Source organism: Lycorma delicatula, chromosome 3 (assembly GCF_047948215.1).
Source record: "Lycorma delicatula isolate Av1 chromosome 3, ASM4794821v1, whole genome shotgun sequence".
Lineage (NCBI taxonomy): Eukaryota > Metazoa > Arthropoda > Insecta > Hemiptera > Fulgoridae > Lycorma > Lycorma delicatula.
The window spans coordinates 3,919,029-3,942,372 of NC_134457.1; the positions used below are offsets into that span (position 1 = coordinate 3,919,029).

The window sequence follows — 23,344 nt, forward strand, 5'->3', positions numbered from 1 at the left end:
AATGTAAGTTTAAAGAGGGATTAAATAATAAGCGAATAATGTAAGAAAAAATTATCTTTATTATTGTATTACAATACCACCAACATGTTAAATATTACTTAAGTTTTTTTTTGTAATGTTGAAAGTTTAATATGAACATTGTTATTATTTATCGCTTCGATGAAGTCTCCTTTTTAAGTTGTGACAGTTTAGTCAGGCAATTATCTCTCCATGCTCGTCGATTCTGCAGCTCTGATATCGGTGTTATCACATTAAGTTGTTTAGCTACTTCTTCGGCTTGAGCTCCTTCCATTCTTGGAACCGGTTTAAATGTCATACTAGTAGCATAAATGGATTTTGAATATCTTTCGCAGTAATTCCCCATACCTGTAAAGATGAAAATAGTGTTTTTACTTTCTACAATAGATCGGTATAAGATAAAATTCAAATCTTTATTATTACTGAAATATATCAGTAAATTAAGAATACAAGGACTAAAGTTTGATGACAACTGAAATAGCAGAACAACTTGTTAAATAACACAGTAGAACCTGTGAAATTTAATAAGCGATTCAGTCCTGATATTAAAGTAATGCTAAAAGTAATGCTAAAGTAACGCCTAATGATGTATAGGTATCATTTTTATCTTGCTAAAAAAACAGGAATTCCTATATTCACAAGTTTGTCAATTTAAATAAAAAGCCATAGAACTCATTTACCTACAGTACTACCTGCAGAACTCCAGGCGGTCACTCCACGTATTTCTGTATTTCACAATGTTACTAACATTGTCTAAAACCGCTTTAGTAATTGAAACGTTAAAAAATAAATAAACTTACTGAATTTTGGAATAAAGATCTGTAATTTTTAACAAAGAATGAAAACTTTAAAATGAAGAAATAAATTTGGAAATGCAGTAGGATGATGATTTTTCTGCTCAGAACCGATATCACGCTATTGAGAAAACAAAAAAAATTCCTGATAAGATTTTCAGTTGGCAATAGATGGTCTGATAAATTTCACGTAAGATGGAATTTCCATTTTCAAATGAATAAGGACTGGATATAATTTCCATTTATTTATAGTTTATATTTGTTAATATTTGTAAGCTAACTAAAAATTGCGCAATCTTGTCTCGACAATATTTTATTTATCAAAAATGTTTATATAATCTTGCACAAATGCTCAACTATGTTAATAGTGTTCACATCTGTTTCTTGATAGTCATGAATTTTTTAACTTAAGATTGAATTTTAGTTTTGATAGAAGTAAGTTTGTAGGCAATATATGTAGAAAATTGTGAACAGGATTTTATATTTTCTTGTAGGTATGCAACTCATGAGTACTATGTTGTAAGTTAAAATTGCTGTTACAAACTAAAATCATCTGTGTACATGGATTTTTAATTTAACAAAATTACCACAAATATATGTAAACATTATTTTTCTCTAAAGAAATCTTGCATATATAATTTGAAATAAGAACTATTAAATTTTATTTTATTCTGATTACTGCCAAATTCTTTACGTTCTCGTAAGGTTAATGTATTCTAATCGACAGGTTTTGTTTTTTCCATTTTATCGCCATTAATCATTGATAAACAGAGTTAAATGGGATCAACTTTTTAGTAGAATATTTCTCACTTCAAAAACCAGATGACAGATTGTATTTTGCAGTTGGTAGTCAGCCGGTGATGGTTGTGAATGAAGAGCCTTGAAATTGTTCGTTTAGAAAATTGCACGTATAATAAAATGTACTGGAGCCCTGTCTTGCTATATCTAGATATGTTCCATTATACTCTTCTCTTAAGGATGAATTATAAACAATCATTTGAACATTTGTGAATAAAAATCATCGATCATTAACAAGGAATAAGGTCCTGGTCCTTATCATGATGTGGTGGATTCCTTTGCAACTTGCACACAAAGTGAGGATTCTCCTTAGCTCAGAAACTTTCTTGGCTTCTAAACTTACAAATTGCATGTTCCTCACAAAACAACATTTTTGCAGGATACTGCTTTTCGAATCATGCAAATAAAAAATAGCAGGCTCTAACATATGTTCCATGTCTCTATTCAATAATTCGTTCACAAAAATTACTCAAAATGGTTTCATAGTTAAGTCCTATTTTAAATTATCATGCGTTCTTGATCACAGTATATTAAGTTCAGCTGTCTATTAATAAGTAAATTTTAACTGGAGACTGCTCAGACAAATTGACAATAATGACATGTGTTTGTACTTTCATTTACTATACAGTCTGTCTTAAACAATACCAGAAGCACATCGCTTGGTCTGTGCATCATTATTCATGCGCATGAATAAATTCACCGACTGTATCTAATAACATTACCGTGGCTTTGTAACCGAAACGAGAGTTTCGGTTACAATGAAAAAGTCAGATTTGAACCGATATGCCTTCCCTTGTAAGATCCAAATATTTCATTAATTAAAATTTTATTTGGCTATAACTGGAACCGATGAAAATAACTTATGATATATCGTTGAAAAGCTCTCGATGAGAACTTATTACTGCAGTTAAGGAAAAGTCCAAAATCCAAATTTTTTTGATTTTAGGCTTTTTCAACACTTTTGGTCCAGTCGATTGCAATCAAAAGGTGCACAACTAGATGTTACACAATAGTTGTAAATCCAAAATTTCAACATCCTACGGGTGATCGATTTTTGAGTTATGTGAGATACATATGTACAGACCTCACGCCGAAAATAGTCAAAATGGATATTTCCATTGAAATCTGAAAACCAAAATTTTTTATCACAATACTTTGTACAAGGAAGTAAAAAATCATACCTGTACAATTTATGAATATCTAGTAGTTAATATGTTCTCCTTTATGCTTAATCGCTTAATATGCGATTTGCCATTGATTCAACAAGTGTACTACTCATTTTTTTTGAATTTCTTCATCGTGAAACCATATCAATATTAATGTTTTAATAAAGTCAATTTTTATAGTACAATGAAAGTTATTCTTTTGACATTGCCCAAAGATTTTCAATCGGGTTTGAATGCTCCTGTGGCCAGGCCACTTTAATGTTTTGTTCTTTGAAAAGGTTTTCACTTTATCGGCAATATGGCACGGTGCTAAATGTTGTTTGAACACTCTGTCGCTTTTTGGGAATTTGTTTTGAAATTGTGTCACAATCATTTCCTTCATATAATCATCACTTTTCTGAACAAGGCCTTCAAATGTGAAACAACCCTGAAACATTTTTTTTCTGGGGATGTTTAACTGATTGTTGAAAATGAAGCACTGATGTATTTTTATCTTTCACCTTTGACCCTTGAAAACGTTTTGGCTATTGAACCTGGGGTCATGTTTTCTAGGTTGAACATATGTTTCCAGTTAAATTTTCACGCTGAGACTGAATTTACTGTAAAATGCATAGCAAAACACGGGTTTGAAGCCTCTAAAATTACAACAAAGAAATTGGCTATTAAACCTGAGGATCTCTTTTCACGGGTTTATTCGAATACATTAAAGAACGGCTACTTTTAATGATGAATGTGTGTTCACGTTAAATTTACATGTTGAAACAGTTGATTTACATAAAATTTGTAGTAAGGCATATGCTTTAACTGCAAACTCCATGATTAATTTTAAATTTATGATGATGATGTAGGTCACCATTACTTTCAGCGATACGGTTGTTATGATCATTATTCAATGTATACAATGATCATTATTTACAGTTCAAACTTCAAAATCATTGTTGGTTTTTATAATCTAACAGCACTCAGTTAACGCTGTAAATTTATAATGATGTTCTGAATCTTTCAGTCATCATTACTTTTGGCAAAAGCCGGTATTGTGGATTTAAAATTTTTGATAGTTGTGATAGCTAATGATTGACAGCTGATGTTATTTTATTTATATTATACATAAGAAATGGGATTTCTCAGACATATCTTTCATTAAATAAAAGAAATGGGCGTATCTCGAAAACGATGCATCCTAGGCCATTTTTAACGCGATTTTGAAAGGCTTAGAGAGTACTTTGAGATTCCCTGGAACAATAGCCCCGGTGCCGTGTGTCTAGCGGCCACCGTTCTTGAGATACTAGCGCGAGCAAAGTTTGCCCATGTCAATTCACCTCAGTCAATTCACTTTTCACTATCAGTTTTTCAGTAAATCTACTCCTTCATCTTGTAAATTTAAGAAAAACCGCGATGAGGTTCTGCATCAATCGGTCATCATTACTTTCAGCAAAAATGGGCTGCAAACATAATTTTTCAAGTTAATGATTCTTTTATTGTATATGTTTCTTCAGATTTGCGACACTAAAATAATTTCATAGAAAGCCATAAAATACAGTAACATTACAATTGATAGTTTGTTATAAATGTATTTTATTATAACATACTATAGACAGTCTATGACGTAAGGGGATTCCGCAAAGCAACAGTCAATCATTCATTAAATGAGTTGTTTTTTTTTTATTTTTATATACTGGTTTAGATAGATATTACAATAGCATTGATCTTTAATCTCTACTTAATGTAATTATTTTTTCTACGCATGCGCAGTAGCATAGTTATTAATCGATGTATGTTATAAACAAATAAAAGATAACTATTCATATGGTATTTTCACCGATTTTAAGCTAATTATCAATACAAATATGGGTTTTTTAACACTCCAAAATTATGTCAAAATGCTGGGAAAGTGTTTAAAGCATAGTGGTACAATACCACTATGCTTTAAACGCTAAGAAAACAATAAACAGAATTAATTGAATTTTACAATAATAAAGCCAACGCGAGGATCTGCACCTCCGCTTTTTATGGGGTTAAAGATGATAGTAACGACGAAACAACTCAAATTATTACTGGTACGTATTTTTATAAGAAATTATTATTTATTTGCATTTCACATACATTAAAGAATGAAAAAAAAACAACTGGCTGGCTGGATTTCGAACCAGTTGACTACCGGATACAGACGTTTGTCGCCTTCGGTTGTTAGTGATCCATTCGGCTACACCAACTGGATGACGTGCAGAATGAAAATTGTATTACATAAGTTGTTTGTTATCTTTTACGTATAACGAATGTTAACAGCAATACCATACGATCATTACAATTATTCACCTTATTTACATTAGATGTATTTTCATGTTGGTTCTAAGTACTTGGACCAACTAAGGAAAAAAAAAGAGTGCCTATTTAACAAAACCTTTTTCAAAAGTCATTGCGGAAAAAATAAAACTTTTTGTTATTTCAACTAGATCTTATTTTATTTTTTTAATCACAATGCAATTGACAATGTTATAAATCTACATTTAATACATTATCTAAGTATGGAACATCAATACCCTTACATACGAATATAAAGATCTTTAGATTGACTAATTTCATTCAAATCTCATTGTGTAAAAATCATTAAATATATATATATATATATATTTAATTTATATAATTATATATATTTTTATATAATATAATATAATATATATATATATATTTTATATAATTTTTATATATAATATAATATAATTATTTAATTTATATATATATTATTGCTTACAGTGGATCGATGTTAAAATGTTTAAGTACAGTCTAATTAATATCTGTTAGAATCTGTAAACAATAAACTATCCGGTATTGATAATGTTATAACTTCTTCGCAAAATTTATTTATTTTTATTTTCATTACAATTTATTTGTAATTGTCTTTAACATAATTTGTTTTCTAGTGTCTATTATTTCGACTTTTCTGTTTTTAAAAGTTTTATTTAACTCGCTTTAGGAATAATCAATCTTGCAAATTTTTATAACAATGTTTTCGAATAAGTATTTATAGACATTTGCTATATTTTAAAATATATTTTTTGTTTAATGAGGTTGTTTAGTATATGTATATACTTTATTTATCTGTAATAAAATAACTCAAGTTTTAATTCTTTGACGGTTCAAATTTGCACCGAGATGACCTTTAAGTGTTAATAAGATTAAAAATAAAAATTAAGAAATCTTGCACAAACGATAATCTGAAAAATTATTAATTATTATCGTTATTATAATTGTAGTCGTAATTATGAATTCGTTAAATAAAAATGAATAATTAATTAAAATGAAAAGCGAATGGGTGCATTTCCCCAGATTGTTACTTTTAGCTAGTCAGTCTCAACTGGAGAGGTTCCAGCAGACCTTTCCGCCTCCTGGCGTCGTTATTGAAAATGAAAATGAAGATTGATTGTTGTAAAAATAAATGTTGTGTTGTTTTCAATAAATTATAAAAACTGCGCCACGCTTTTATTTAACTAAATATTTTCATTACTTCTAATTTCAAAATTTAATAATTATTACATTTATTTATCGGTTATTTATTAGATATTTATATAATTTATTTTTTACTTTTCAGTGCATTTTTATATTTGTTAATATATTATAATTTTTGTTTAAAATTTTCAATTTGATTTTAATTCTTATTTTTTACTTTTTAGAGGGTTTTTCTAATTTGTTTCCTTTTGTTATTAACGTTAATATTAATATAAGTTAAATAAAAGCTTTTTTAAAAAATCATTTTTTATATGTAATCAAATATATTTTTGTAATTTTTTTTTGTTGTATTTTTTAGAGATTGTATTTCTATATTTATATAAATATAGAAATATTTATATATTTATAAATATATTTATCTGTATCTACTGATTTGTATTTATTAATTTTTTTAAAAAACATACCATTATATAAACCTTTTGTTTTTATATAATTACACGATACGCTATTATTTGATTAAAAACAATTAAATTGCACATCTAAAAATGATATAAGTTTTACTGTAATACTGTCGTACGGAAGACAAAAACTTTTACGATAACTATGATATACTTGAAGTCTTTCATTCCAAGAAAATTAACGCAAAGGAATTTGATTTAACGCTAATAAATCGAAAACAATAATACTATTATTTTGATTTCTATATACGACCAATTTCAAATATTTTGTTTTACATGGAAAGATTATTGATATTTTGCCGCGAGTTTTTCACAAATTTGAACCGTTGCGTTTTTTTTGTATTGAATGATACTTGAAGTTAGGAGTAGCTTCATTTATCAACTGCTGTCTTTGCAAATAATGAAATATCACCAGGGTTTGTACTACCATTCACTATATTGGTTGTATGTTTTTTATATTACAAAACATTCGTTTGATATGCTACTGCGTATGCGTAGAAAAACTAATTTATATTAACTGGAGATTAAAAATCAATGCTATTATAATATCTATCTAAACCAATATAAAAAAAAAAAAATTAATTTAATGAATGACCGACAGCTGTTATGGGGAATCCCCTTACCTCAGACAATCTACAGTATGTTAATACTACAAAATACTAATTTTAGAGGCATCTCAAACCCGAGTTTTGTTATGTATTTTGCAGTTCTTTCAGCGTGAAAATTTAACTGGAAACACATGTACATCCTAGAAAACATGATCTCAGGTTCAACAGCCAAAAAGTTTTCAAAAGTCAAAGGTCAACATTGCTATTGAACCTTTAACTTTTCATGCTACTAAGATTTATTCCGAAATAGTTTCTTTTCGTATTCTTTTTAAGAAAAAGTTTTTTATAAAAAAAATATTTTTATTTATAAATTTCAGTTATCGTTAGAAATGTATATCTTTTAGATTTAATTCGTCGTTTTAGGTATCTTTTCCCGTGAATTTAAATAGGCGATAAACAGATTTCATAATGAATTAAATAATTTCATCGACAATCTCACAGATCACATTAAATGTTATACATCTAAACTGTGATCATTAATAAACCGTTAACCACGATAACCGTTGCAGAGTGTTTTTGATGTGAATGTAAACAAACAAACGACTGGACTACTTCATTTTAAGTGGAATAAAGTAACTTCGGGGCAGCAGATATGTCCAAATCGTACATCTGTAAATAATTTATTATATTAATTTCTGGTATATTAGATATAGAATTACAAGTATAGAACAAAATGAGTTTTACAATAAAAAAAAAAACCCCCATTTTTTTGACGAGATCGGTTAACATAGTCTTTGCTATATTTTACTAGAGGGTGATCGATGGAAATTATATTTTAGTCATCTTTCTGATGGGTTTGTTTTAATTATTATGAAAGCAGAAGTACAGAAACCGTCTACGTACCTTCAGCGTTTAGGTGAGCCGTCTCAAGCGGACCAAGAAATGCATACCGCATACCTAGGCCTTCAGACATAACTTTATCGATGTCTGCTACACTTAGGATACCATCGTTTACTAAATTCCACGATTCATTTAGTATCGCATACCTGCAATCCAAAATACATTTACTTATTTTCACAATACATATTGTTTCTTAGAATAATCGATTCGATATAATCATTAAGTTTACATTACTTAAGCGCTTCTTAACTTTGTATTCGATTAATTAAGAAATAAACTAATTACAAATATCGATAGCCGCATCGTTAGATCGGTGTACGGCGTAGATTTATTTTTTAAATTTTATTTATTTTAATACACCACGCCACACCGTCTTAAAATTTGTACAATATATTAACGATGTAATCGGCAAAATAATTAAGTAAATCTTAAAATTTATCGAACTTCACAAAGAATCAGAAATTTAAAAGAAAAAATTTAGATATAACTAAATCAAAACGAGCTGAAGAAAAAAGAATAATTTCTATTAAAATATAAATACATAAAGTAATACGGACACTGCACCAAAACAAAAAGTTTGTGGCTTACGTAGAGTACATACAATTTAGCAAAATTGCAAGATTGAAGTGTCTCTCTACAAATAAAATAACGTAAAATAAACAATATTAAAATAACATCGAATAGGTTAATTATAAAAACGGTACGACGATACCGCAAGTACAACACTGATAAAAAAACAGTTATAAAAAAAACCACAAGCACATTATCAGAATGACCTAGAAGAGAAACAAAACGATTTCTCAATGTGCGATAAACATTTTTTATCTTTTTATTTATTTTTTAATAATTGATTTTATTTGCGGATATTTTCCAATATTAAAACGAGTCTTCTTTCGATTTAAAACTATTATTAATAAACAGCCTTTATTCTATGAATATTTCACAATAATAAAAAATTGTTAGATAATTTATTAGGTCGGAAAAAATCCTAAATTAATAACATTTTATTTTAATTTCAGAATACAGAATGATAGTCGTTTCTTCGTTCACGTGTCAAAGGTATACCCGTATTTAGCTGTAACGTAGCCGATGAGAAGAAGTATATTTTATTTAAGAATACTTTTAATTTAACCGGGCTTTTCCAAAATTATGTTATCTTACTTTAGGGAAGTGTGAATAAGCCGATAGAATGTATATTCTAAACGTACGGGTTACCGCATCGTTAACTTTTAAATCGATAACTAAAAGTTTCTACTTCATGTTAACCGATCTTCTTTTTTTCCGGTTTAGCCTCCGGTAATTACCTTTCAGATAATACTTCAGAGGATGATATGTATGAGAGTAAATGAATCGTAGTCTTGTACAATCTCAGTTCGACCGTTCCTGAGATGTGTAGTTAATTGAAACCCGACCGCCAAAGAACACCGGTATCAACGATCTAGTATTCAAATCCGTATAAAAATAGCTGACTTTACTAGTTCTAGAAGTCTGGAACTCTCGACTTTCAAATCAGGTGACTGAGAAGACGCGTTCACCACTAGACCGACCCGCTGGGTTCAAAAAAAAAAATCTGCTTAAAATAGGTATTTATCTATCATCCCTTATTTTGCTTTAGATAAATAAAACGTACTGCTCAAACTATCTCTCTTTGGAATTGACCCGTAGTAAAATGTTTTACTGCCATACACTCGTATTATAGAGATAAACGCTTCGCTTTTTTAAACCGATTAAGAAAGGTATATAATATTTGACAGAATCTTTTAAGTATTTGTGTTTCCTTTGTGCTGTAAATTTTTTTGTGCCGATCGGCATTTAGTAAGCAAGATTAATTAAAATCATAAAATTAAAAAGAGATCGAAAACGGGAATGTCATTTAATTAAAATTGAAAAAAAAAGATGATCTTATAAAAATTACTAATTTTATTCTCTAAAATATACTCCTTGATCGTATAAGAGGGTTTTTGTGTTTATTTTTTTTTAATTTCAATATTCTACTTGTTTTATGATTTTTTATCGTATTGCGTCATCAAAATTTTAAATGATTCTTTACAAAATTTATTTTTATAAATAGAAATAATAATTTAAGAGCTGTGGTTTTAGACGAACAGCTCGATCCTTAGCACATCGATCGGTTGTAAATGGTGCGGTTTTGAACATGGTTTAAATTAAAACAGAATTACTTATAGTTTATGTTTTTTATTTTTCAAATTTGTCGTCTCAAACATTTTTTTACATAATTAATAAATTTCAATATGCGCGCCCTTAGTCGCTCGACAAATGTCCAAACGATACTAGACTTCTCCCCAAACATTAATTAACATTTCTTCGTTATGGTTGTCATTGCTTCATTAATCCTGTTTTTTAAGCGGTTTAGGTCGCGAAATTTTTGCGTATAAACAACGCTTTTGATGTACCCCCGCAAGAAAAAATCGCAAGGTGTCAGGTCTGGACTCCTGGGAGGCCAAAGTACGGGTCCTTGCCGGCCTATCCATCGATCTCCAAATTTTTCGTTCAAAGCGTCCGTGACCGATACATTGAAGTGCGGGGAAGCACCGTCTTGTTGGAAATGAAGTCGATGAATGTTTTCGAGTTCATCCGGCTGAGGAGAGCGATAATCGGTTAACATGTCAAGATACTCGACTCCATTAATTGTTTTTTCAGCGAAGAAGAAAGGCCCTATTACACGAGTTTTCATCGCACCGCACCAAACAATAACTTTAGGAGAATCGCGTTGTTTCTAGATAATTGCGTGTGGGTTTTCAGAGCCCCGTATTCATGAATCATGTCTGTTAACGCATCCATTCCCGTGGAATGTAGCTTCGTCTGTAAAAATTATATCGTCTAAAAACGATTCGTTTTCACTTATTCTGTCCGACATTTCAACAGCGAAATCGTAACGTTTTACACCATCATCGGGTTTCAATTCCTGCAGTATCTGGATTTTATAAGCGTGTAATTTCAGTGTTTTATGTAAAACTTTGTGAACTGTTGATTTTGGAATACCTAATTCGACGGGGGATGGACTTCCCAGGATTTCTAATCGCCGATCGTCTAATTAGTTCAACCGTTTCGTCCGGTACACTCGGTCTGCTTGTTGATTTCTGTTTCTTAACCGATTCGGTTTCTTCAAATCGTTTGAACCGACGTGTTATGTTATTTTTGTGCGGCGGATCTCTTCCGAATTCACGTCGAAACGCACGTTGAACTAAAATTACGCATTTTAATTCGGCCATCGATAAAACACACTTTGATATGTCTTTATCCGAGAACATAGTAACTCTCTAAACTCACCGCAACAACGATACAAGAACTGACGTGATTACAACTGCTGATAAATAAACTTTTGGGTTGGAGGCTTTCAGGGATACCGATATAACAGCTAGAAATTTCCCTACAATCTTCCTATGAATTACTGAAACCGCACCATTCTTTTATGATAACTCTGTATATGAAAGAAGATATCCTGATTCGATTCATTCGTTCACTCATCAACGCCCACTTTAAACTATTATAGTTAGAGACACGAAATTTTGAGGATATGTTCGTTTTATATAGCAGAGAGGTGTGCTAAGAAAGGATTTTGCGAAATTCGTCTTCTTCAAAAGGGGGTTAAATGATACTTTGCGTTTTTTCGCGATTTTCTCAGCTTCTAAAAAAGTTATAGACTTCATCTTTGTTTTAATATATTCCTTACGTAAAAATCTAAAATCAATTCGGCATTTTTCGATATCTTGCGTCTGACGTGATCGACCGGAAAGTCCATATCTTCTAAAATTAATAATTTATAAATATTCGTGAGATGAATATTTAAAAACTAATTTCTGGGTTTTGCGAAATTCGACTTTTCAGGAGATGAAAAGGGGTAAAACTAAATTTCGCCTTTTGAAATTTCGTTTTTCTAAATTTCGTTAAAACTAAATTTCGTTTTTCGAAATTTTGCGGAACAAATTGAAATATCAGCTTGAATTTGGGTAAACGTGTTTTTCATATAAATATCTAAAAACAATTTTGTGCGTTTTTCGACAAATATCGAAAAACAGATGCAAGAGATCATGCACCTGAGGAGGTGAAATGTGATCGAGCGGAAATTTAAAAAAAATCTTCGATATTTACTAAAATGAATAATTTAGTAGGTCAGTTTTATATCGTAAATCTTTCTTACGTAATAATTTTCTTCGTTCTCTCGGATGTTCTGGAGCCGTAAATTACGATTCACTTTAACGATACTAAAATCACCAGTTATTGTTAATAACACCGGGCAAACATCCTCACCGCTCCTATTTTGTTTCTAATATGTACGTCTTAAAAAAATAAAAAAAGTAAAAAAAAAAATAAAAACGAAAACAATTATAAGATAGAATAAAACATAAGAAATAAAATTTCATAAGACAGTTAACTAAATAAAATGAACAAAATTGCGTATCAGATATTCATTAATAGAAGCAGAAGCGCACGGCATTTTATTTTTAATATTAGTGTTGTGTTTAATGGTGCTGGTAGATAGATTTAAGGTATGTCGGCGGAGAACGGTCAAAGTTGATGTGATATCGATACCCCATAAAGTCATTTTGATCGAAGGTGACGGAGCCTGCCTCTTTTGTTCGCTTTCCTATCTCGTTTACGATACTCAAATGCTGTGTAGAGGTGCAAAATAATCGATCGTAACTTACGTTGCTGATAATCGAGACGAGCTTTTTATTCATCTCGCGATGAAAACGGGTACAATCGTTCAAGTTTCGCCGATTACGTACGCGAAACCTCCCGTCATTCAACTTACGGAGGAACTTGTGAGTTAGAGGCTGCCGGTAAACTATTTCCATTTTTATGTGAAATGTATCACGACACGATAAACTTTACGGGAATTTCGGTTTAGTTATTCGCCCGGTAAAGAAATTATGTAAAGGTCATCTCGATGACTGTGTGCGTATTTCTGAAATGGACTTTCCAACCTTATTAGCACCATCGACCTGCAAAAAACCTAAAAAAAACGTCGCGCTAGATATACAGACTCTATGAAAAAACAAATCAACTTAAAAAAAAAAACGTGAAAAGTAATCCCAGGTTAAATAAAACAGCATCCTGACCCCCGTACGGGTAGACACCCGCCTTGTGCTAGCCTCTGCTAAAACCTGAAAGCAGATGATGCTTTAAAAATATTCTTAACCGCAACTGCAGTACCTCCAAGTGAGTAATATAGAAATGCGGGTTCTTGAAAAAGGCCAAAGGTCATAGGTCAGGTCAAAAGTCAGGGTCATAGGTAAAAAATTAATGCCAAAGTTCGAATGTCTAAGCTTGTGGTGGGGCAAAATTAGTATATAAAGGGCTCGGTTTCCGATTCACAGCACGCACTGTAGCAGTTACAAGTGAGAAGAGAACTACTACTACTACTACTACAAAAGGCGAGAGGAAATTTTTGAGTGCAGATACTTTGCGGTGATAACGAAGCACTCTTAGCTTTAAGTATGGATGCGCTACCTTACGGTGTAAACAAAGCACTCATTTAGTTTTAAGTACGGGTGCGGATTACCTGGCGATGTTAACGAAGCACTCATTTTAGTTTATAGTACGCGTGCGGATACCTGGTAGGGTTAACTATGAGCCTATTAGTTTTTATTTCTAGATGTAGGAAAGACTACACGAGTCGTGTTTTTTACACGACATCGATTAGAATTCATGTTGGAAACCGATCGATAAAGGTAGAAAAAGTAGAGGGGTCAAATAATCCCCAAATCGTTAAAGAGAGTAGTCCTCCCGAAGATGGACGCAATAGGATATAAATTTTCCCGTCAGGCAAGTCGTTTGTAGAACTGAAACAGCCTTGCGGAGGATATGGACGAGGTAGATAACCTGCCACAACGTCCCGAGCGATTGGTGGGTAAAGATTTTCCGATTTTAAAAAAGGGGGAGCAGGATAATGGAACTAGCTCTTCAACCGTCAAGTCATTACTCCCTCAACCTCAATCTTTACTCCCACAACCTGAGGTGGTGAAGGATGTAGAAGCTAGTTCTTTACCCTCAGAACTTCAATCCGAGCCTCTTCAATATAATGAACGCTTCGCCGCTATGGAAAAACACTATGCAAATGTCCTAGTCGTCCAACTGTGGTGCGAGCTTTCCTCATGATGCGATGGGAATTGCGCATCGTGAGGAATTTGCTAGCCCTAGCGTACACGCTTTTCACATTTTCCACGCTTTATTTAACATATGCTACGAGGTGTCGGTACCTATTATGGGTTCTGCTCGAGTTTCGAACGCGCCATCAGAGATGTATTGACAAGACCGCTATCGATCAGCTTCATCCTAATCGCTATATTTATTTTCCGCTTTTTATCAAAAGTTTTTTGCTCAAAATGGACAAACGCTAATGTTTTTTAGATAGAAGGAGAAAGAAGAAGCGTGAAGGAGATAATGTTTCCATCGCTAAAACATTATCACAGTTACAGACTGGACGGCCTCATCGTTTATGCATAAAATACTTTACTCTTTTACGTTCTACTTCATCGTTGCAATATTTTTCTTCCGCGTAAAGATCTGTTTTTAATAAAAGTAAGATTTCTTAAACTGTTCTTTACGCTCGGTCGACATTACTTAAATAGTTTTTCTCAGTATTAAATTCTCACAAATTTTGATGCAAATTTTTTTTTTTTTTGGCCGATTAACGATGAAATTACTAGAATCAAGCCTAAAAAATTGTGTTTTACAACCACCAATTTTTTAATTTATAATAATTTTTTAAAACCGACTAGAAGTGGAATTTTGGGAACCGTTTTATTCAATTTTTCAGATCAAAAACTATATGAAACCATCAATTTTCCCTGCTATTAACTTCCAAGAATTTCAGTACGATTTCATTTTACCCTTTGAACAGAAAGCTATATTTTCACAAGTTGTAAGTGAAAAACAAAGCGCTTCTAGACCCATATTTATGTGAACTTTTTTCTTAATCTTCACTTGCAGAACATGTCTTGAAATTCCTTCAGGTTCCTTATAAGACTCTCTGTAACATATATATATATATATATATATATATATATATCATAAACTTAATGAATTAACGAGTTATTTAACTTATTATTTAAAAATGCGAATGAAATGATAAAATGATGATGTAGAGATGTATTTTGTTTTGTTTCTATAACTGTATGATGTAAATTTTACCTGTTTAATACTGATAGTTCACATCATATGTGACATATCTAACATATCTAACAAAATATGTTAATAAAGATACGTAAATTTTTATATTTATTGAAAATAACTTACTGAATTCTGTTCAGAGCAAATCCTTCAATTTCCTTTGATAATGTAACCGGAGACTGTCCGATTTTTTCCATTATATTTTTTGTAAAAGTTATAAATTTTGGTTCGGTCCACGGTGCAGGTACTATCTCTACCAAAGGTACATAATACGGTGGATTGACCTTGAAAGAAAAATGTCATCGTCTTTATAAAATATACAATAAAACTGAAATATTGATTTACATATGAATAAATGTTGAGTATTTTTCTGATGCAGATTTTTCTGCATCATTAATTAACGCAAGATACGTTTTAAGGTATTCAACATAAGCAAATAATAATTATAATTCAAATAATAATTATTAACCTGCTCTATAGTTCGGTCATTCATTTTAAATTTATAATACTTTTACAACTGTTCTACTTGTACTAAGATACTACATATGCCAACCGGCAAATATATAACTATTTTCAGTAAAGGAACACACGGCGAAACCAAATAAGAGGACACACTAGCATTATATTCTCCTCTTATTAACTCCAGCTGTTAAGCCAATACTCAGCGTAATTTATTCAAATACTTCCGAGCAAAAACCTAACACCTTGCTAAAGTACAAAAATAAACTGCAACAGATTTTATAAAAAGCATTCCTTCCGTTACGTAGGTGATCAATTATTATAATAACTAAAATATAGTCTTAATAAATGTTGTAATGTTAGTGAAATTTTGTCAGAAATCACCCTTATCCAACAGAGTAGTTGGTTCTTTGGCTATGAATTTCAAGAAAATTTTATAAAAACCTTTTGTCGATTAGATAAGTTCATTTTTATTCTAATACATTTTTATGCATGGTATTAAAAAAAAGTACGTGTGAAAAACATTTTATATTAATAAGTACGATAAGTAACTAGATGAACATATTGTTTTTAATAAATAGAAATAAAAAAACGATATAAGTAGGTAGTTTTCTCTAAAGTAGAAAGAAGATCATTTTTCTATCGTGAAATCAATAAGAAATCATAAGAGAATCTGCCTAGTGGTGTGACGCATGGAGAAACAAAGAAACATCTGGGGGCACAATAAAAGAATTTGGCTTCATATTTCTCTTTTACTTGCCTTAATGGTAGTACTTTAGTTAGATGAAAAGGTAAAATATTTTATCTGCATAAGTTTTTCAGAATTATTATACAAATCTCTACTAAACCAGGCAAAGTCATGAGCTACGTTTTTTTTTATAAAGGTTACTCGGATTACATTTATTTAAAACAAAAATAAACCTTTCTTTATATTCAGTAGTTTGATTTAAAAAAGGTTGTTTAAAACTAATTTATTCTTTTCTTCGGTAAAGTTTTTTATCTTTTTTTGTCTTTAATTAACACGAATGAAAGAAAAAGAAATCTTTCAAAGTATATCAACAGCATCACAAGGTCTTAGCCTCACAACCTAAATAAGTTTGTGTGCAGAAGCTTCTATTTTCATTTGGCGCTTGAATTTCTTAACGTACAAAATTAAGTATATAAACATAAAATATATTGACATATTTTGAAGTATAATGTTGATCAAAGACATTTTGGGGTATTTTTAGAAATAATATTCAATAATTTCCAAATCACAGGAAGCGGTGGAAAATTTCTACCACAACTTTATCTTATCACAATAGTAGTAGTTACTACCTCTGTTCTAAGTCACCTGCACATCAACCAAGTCACTTTTACTACTGTTTCTCATAAGCCGCTAAGTATGATAAGTTTACACAGTAAAACTGATCAAATTCCAATTTTTATAATCAACATCCATAAATGTCTATATATTTACAGATTCTACTTTTAATTTTTATTAAATATCATCGGAAAAATTTATCTATTGTATTTAATAAAAACAGTGTATTACCGGATGGGCGACGACAACTTGACTGCGGTGTTTAAGATCCTTAGAAAAAAGAGACGGCATAAATGTTGATGTTGATGAAGCTAAAACTGTGTCTGGACCGACCACGCTATCTAAATTTGAAAAAACCTTTTTTTTCAGTTCTAAATTTTCTGGTACGCATTCTTGGATGTATATCGCATCTTTTGAACATTCTTCTATCTGTGATGTACCTGTAATTAAGGCAAAAAAAAATTAATACAATCATTTCGGTAGGAAAGATTAATAAGTAACACTGTTTTGCCTGATGACAAAAATGACTTAATCGTGTCAATGACTGAATTTAACTACATACATTTTATTTTAAAACAGAAAATTTCATGTTAAATTTTGTTATAGAATATTTTTACTGTAGCGTGTCAATCAAGTCCTGTCAAAATGGCTTCTGGTTGATTAGCAATTGCTAGTCAATATATCGGCGGTGAATCTTCTGAGAGGGACAGCGTTACTCATCTTGACTTAATACAATTCTTTTTACGCTTTATATCTAGCTGCAATGCTGTTGGACTTTTGCATGAGCTTTTACATCTCGTGTAACTTCTGTATATGGCATCGGTAATAGTTAAATCTGTTTAAGTGACTATTTATATTAGGAGACATTAATAGAAGATTATGAAACCGTATTAGAAATTAAAAAGATAGGATCACAAATAAACACTGAGAAAAGAAAAAGGCTTGTTACTACTAGGCAAAGAGGATGTGAAAGAATAATGCTGGAAGGATTGGCCTTTCAAAGATTTTTTTAAATTATGTAATTTTTTATTACCGTTACACATTTCCAGTATATCTACATAATTATCATAGTCTGTCTTTGTGTTATCAAAATTAGTCTTCAATCCCTTACCTCTTACGTAACTGCTCAATAATGAAACCCTAAAAAAAAAAATTAAGCAAATTCTCCTCTCAGAACAGTCTTTTTTTCAGCATGAAACCACCACATCCCTAACCCCAATGAAGGAACTTAAAAATTACTAATATACCAGAAAATACATCATTTTGAAAACCATTTGTTAATTTTTTTTTTTTATTTATATTTAACTGTTAAACAGTTATTTGAGAGCGTCTGCAGACCATTTATGAAACTAGTTATGAAAACATCAAATAGCTGTCATTTTGGTTAGTATTTTCATATAAGTTTTTTTTCTAAAATTTTTGTTTTTCATTGCATTTTAAAATGATATTCATAATCTGACACTTCCCATTTAAAATTTTTGACTTGCTGCCTGGGAGCTTAGGTAGCAATATCATACCGAAAAATGGTAAGTATTTGAGGTAAGTATTTGCTAAAATTCATTTTTTTAATGTTTAACTGTTGAAAATTTATTACAGGTTTGTGTATGTGTTTATATATATATAGTAGTACACAAATTAATCCAAACACAGTGAATATTTTGTTTGTTTCTAAGTTGTAGCTTCACTCCTTGGCCATACCCATATTTTAAGTTGTTTATATAATGTGAGGTTATTGTTCTTTTGATTACTTAACAATTTTCATGTTATAAATAGTGTTTTGTGGAAGTTTATTTCACGTTTTATTACAAAATCATATTTTTATATTTTTTGTTCTGTGTGTCCTGAATGTACAATAATGGACATAATAACACAGGAGCCGCCGACCCAGCGTGGAATCGCTCGGGGAGAACCGCCTCGGCCGTGTCGGCGAAGGACGACCGACGCCGAGCCGATACTGCGGGGCTCTGGGGGCTACCACTGCCACGCTGTAGCGGGGACCCAACTGCCGCTGAGGGAAAGCCCGGTCGGACCTCGATGGACGAGCCGCAACTCCCCGATTTCACCGGAGACCAGCTTCAGGACCCAACAGCTCTTCTTAGAGCTAACGCAAAAAACGGCCCTTTTATGAAATACGAATCGTCGAAGCCATTCGGCGACAGTATTTTCAACATTTTATTCGTCCGATTCGGCAGATAACCTTTTTCGAATACTTGCTTATGCGAACATGATCGCCAACATTAAATTTAATTTTTACAACATCCTTTTTTCCATAGTATTTTTTGTTTAGATTTGCAAGCGCTTGCGATTCGTTCGTCTTATTTACATCTTTCAGTTTAAATTTTGTTGCTGAATGAACTGTATCATTATACTCGTCAACGAGGGCTTGCAGTATGTCAATCCACTTGACATACTCTTCTTTTACTGTTGCCGCGATTTGCTACTTACTAAAAGATTTTTCAGATATCATATCTAACTTTTGTATAAAATCATCAAATTCAATATTTATATTAAAATGATTACGTTTTATTTTAAATTTAAGATCTTTAAAAGCAAGATTAAAAAATCGTACACAATTCGGATCTGGTAATTTTTTATAAACAATTTTAAAATCGGGATATCTTTTTTTTAGTTTATTCAATGCTTCATCTAGATTTCTTAATTGAACACGAATAGCATAATATTTAAATTCTTCATTGTCTTTATTTTTATCCAAAATTATAACGCAATTATCACTTTCATCGAGTGGAAAAAGTGTAGATAAATATGGTGCGGCCATGGTTTTAATTATTTTTAAATTACCGTTTAATTCGTTAATTTGCAACTTACATTTTAAATTTTCATTTATAACTCTATTATTTTCGATTTGAAATTTTTCTAACTTATTTCGTATATACTGCAACTTTGAATCCATCTGAGTGTTATCATCTTTTTAGTGTGCATTTCAAGTGCGCTTTTTAGTAACCACATTATGCAGGTTGCGGCGGACGCCGTCTCTGATGCACAAACTTAGAAGAATTGCTCGGAAGGATTCCAATTTGGGCGCATAAGTTGGATACAAATAGAGCACTGCTTCAAAATTTAAGGAGTGCCCAGCGCAGAGCCTTGATATTATGCACTGGTGTTTTTAAAACAACCTCGTACGAGGCTACCACCGTATTGGGAAAGGCTCTCCCAATCGATTTAGTGGTGAAAGTTCGGGCAGCCATGTGGAAGTTGCGAAGAGGTCGCGAAGCCGAGGCATTTGGGATGCGATTTCGAGCCGGGCTAGAACCGGAGCGGAACGGCGATCACAATGCACCGGATCTAAATTTCGTTCAGTTGCCCATTTCCCGCCTGCGGAAGAGGCTATGGAGCCTCGCGATGGAGGCATGGCAGCTTGAATGGCACACCACGACTAAGGGAAGATCCTTGTATAAGTTTAAACAGGATCTGGGGGGATGGTATGCCTCGAATTCATTTTTAAGGGCAGCGGGTGCCCAAGTCCTCACCAACCATGTGGATTTTAAGCAATATCTGTTTCGGTTTTGCCTAGCGGCTGATGAGTTGTGTGTCTGCGGGGAGGAGGTCCAGTCGAACGAGCATATGATGTTCGGCTGCCCTGCTCTTGGGGAGGGGGGGGGGCAGAGACCGGGCCACCCTGGAACTAAGAGGTCAGGGGGAAAACTGGCCGCTCATAAACGGCGAGTCAGTGTGGCGAGAGCCGCATTGTCGGACCGTGTGGGGGTTCCTCGATGAGGTTGCGAAGTGAACTTTTAATTAATCTGGGTTATACTGATTCCTATAGCGCCGCTGTGGGAAGTTTTTCCTGAGATAATGGCTGGCCACCAGCCAGATACAAGCTCCAAGCGCTTTAAATGGTGGACAGGCAGTAGCTGGCATACAGCGACCGAGGCGTGACAGCCTAAATTGCTATCTTTTATTTTATTAACGTTAATGACTTTTAGTAATTAGTAACAAGGGGTGCGCCTCCCGGATTTACATTTAATTTTGACAAGTGAACGGTTGGGACACATAAGCGGGTGGTGAATAGCACCCTGCTTAATCCGCTCACGCTGATAGGTAACTCACTAGGATCTTTTAGGTAACGAGGTCGCTAAACTGTTTTAGAGGTACAGTAGCCGTATCTTGGCACTGACATTTGGTCTATGCTCTAGGGCGACCAAATGGGATGGTAGCGGGAGAAATGCCAATTAACCATACGTCAATGTATTCCCATAAATTTTTACATTTAAAATGATCCCAAACTATTTTCGCGTGATTATATTCATCGTCAGTAATTGTGTTTCATCCAATTTTGACCACGAAACCGTATATTTGTAAGGATACACACCCTTTTTGGTAAATCGTCTACCGTAAAGTGTTGTTTGACATGATATGAATGTTTTGATAAATTGGACGCTAATTTTTCCAAACTTGAGGCCATAAATTGAAAAGTGACTATGAATTTTACACTCAAACATCCGACATCCGTTTCGTAAACATTGTATATTTTTCAGTAGTTTTAGCAACAGTGTTTATATCGCTTTCGTCATAGTCTAGTCGTCTTATAATGAAATGCGAGTCGTAACCGATTAAATTGTGAATAAATATCGGTATGGTATTTTGCGCTTGACTGCGAAGATTACATTTAAAACATAACGCGGCAAGATAACGACCGGTGAAATGGCAATGATCTATAACTTTTTCTACTTCCCCTCCAAACGGTGTACGACACATTTCACATAGTTAAGCGTTGTTGAATTTTGTTTCTTTACCGGTTGAGAATGTTTCCATCCCGTAAGTATATGCCATCGGTTCATCAATTTGGTCTAAGAAATAGGGTGGGTAGGACATTTATAAAATGTTCAGCGGGTTTTTCGCCTCTATAAAGTAAAGGTTGATTTGGTAGAACTAGTTTTATTTGATCAAAAACCGATTCGTGACAAACGAAATATAGGCAAGAACTCATCTATTCATATACGTGTGCCGCATAACTATAATTTTTAGTATATGTTGGATAATACGGTGTCGGATTCAATATGCATTCAAAATCTGCATATGCTACAACGGACATTGGAAATTGATTTTCGTACTTTTTAAATTTCCATACATTTTCACTTGGTTTTGGCATTTTTATATGCGCAGGTTCATTGTAAATACAACTTTTAAATGAGCTTTCATTCTATCTACACCGTTTCTATTTTTATAATAGACTGTAAAACAACGTTTGCATACATCTACTGCTGAATCACGTTTCGTCAACTGTGACCTAACCGATCGTGAAAAGTCTTTTATATAGCAATAGTGTGAAATATCATTCGGATGTAAATTAATTCTTTAAATATCATAAATCGAAACGATTTGGTTTTTCAATTTCGCAAACTTTTAAAGGCCTAACCTCTACATCATTCGTCAACGTATATACATTTATAGACACATTGTTGGCGACTTCAATTTTTTTTAATATCTTTTATCTCGACTGGAAAAGTTAGCGTATCTATCTTTTAAATCAACAGTATAACGTTTATCTAAGCTAGGAATTATTACCGGTTACATGTTTCGATGAAATGGCCCATTTAAACCAGAAAGCATCATCATTTTTAACATTAATAACAGCCTTTTCTAAAATTATGAAAGAATTTGCGTCACAGATAGCTAATCCTATCGTCGCGCAATCATCGTCTAAATATACAAGTTTACAATCCACGGCGTATATGTAGTAAATGAGGAAAGTATTGTATAATATTGGATTCACGTTTTGAAATATGCTATTGCGCATACGCGAACAAAACTAATTTGCATTATGGTCAATGCTACATCTGGGAGAATCCGCATGACGTCATGCACACGCTATAGTATGTTATAAAATATATTAATATCATGTCATTTAATTCGTATAAATGACCTGCATTAATCATCAAGCCGGCCGTTTGATAATATCTATTTACATTAACATCGAATATAATGTTTATATATATTAACGTTGAATATATTTTATTATTTTTTTGTTGTATCGCACGTATATGATGAAATTGTTTAACGTATAGTAAAAATGCTGCTCTGATCGGCTGCTGTGTGTCAACAGTAATATTCCATTTAATTTAGCAGAAAATATTCCATTTTTAATTGGAGACTTGTGAAATGAATTAACAATTTTCTTTTGACTAGCTAAGGTATGCCTTGAATTCCCGTGACACTTTGACGGTGTTTGCAGCCTCCTTTCACTAATCGTGTTGTTTTGAACAACCTTGTCTGTTTTCTGAAGAGGTTGGTTCGTGATAAGTGGCAAATTGAATAGAACGTTAACATCTAGTTAAAAACAATGTATCACCGTGGA

The 23,344-nt window shown here is 32.3% G+C and overlaps 1 protein-coding gene across 3 annotated transcripts in view; it reads right to left on the reverse strand.

Moving 5' to 3' along the window:
• Positions 1-41: 41 nt before the first annotated feature.
• The window catches only part of Had1 (beta Hydroxy acid dehydrogenase 1), a 48,663-nt gene continuing 25,360 nt past the window's right edge, over positions 42-23,344 (reverse strand). For all 3 annotated transcript variants that reach the window (XM_075359377.1, XM_075359375.1, XM_075359376.1), the window contains exons 3-6: positions 17,260-17,468; positions 15,393-15,550; positions 8,133-8,275; positions 42-366 (exon numbers count right to left, since the gene is read on the reverse strand). In XM_075359377.1, coding sequence (XP_075215492.1) covers positions 149-366; positions 8,133-8,275; positions 15,393-15,550; positions 17,260-17,468 — 728 coding nt within the window. In that variant the 3' untranslated portion in view covers positions 42-148. The remainder of the gene's footprint in view (positions 367-8,132; positions 8,276-15,392; positions 15,551-17,259; positions 17,469-23,344) is intronic.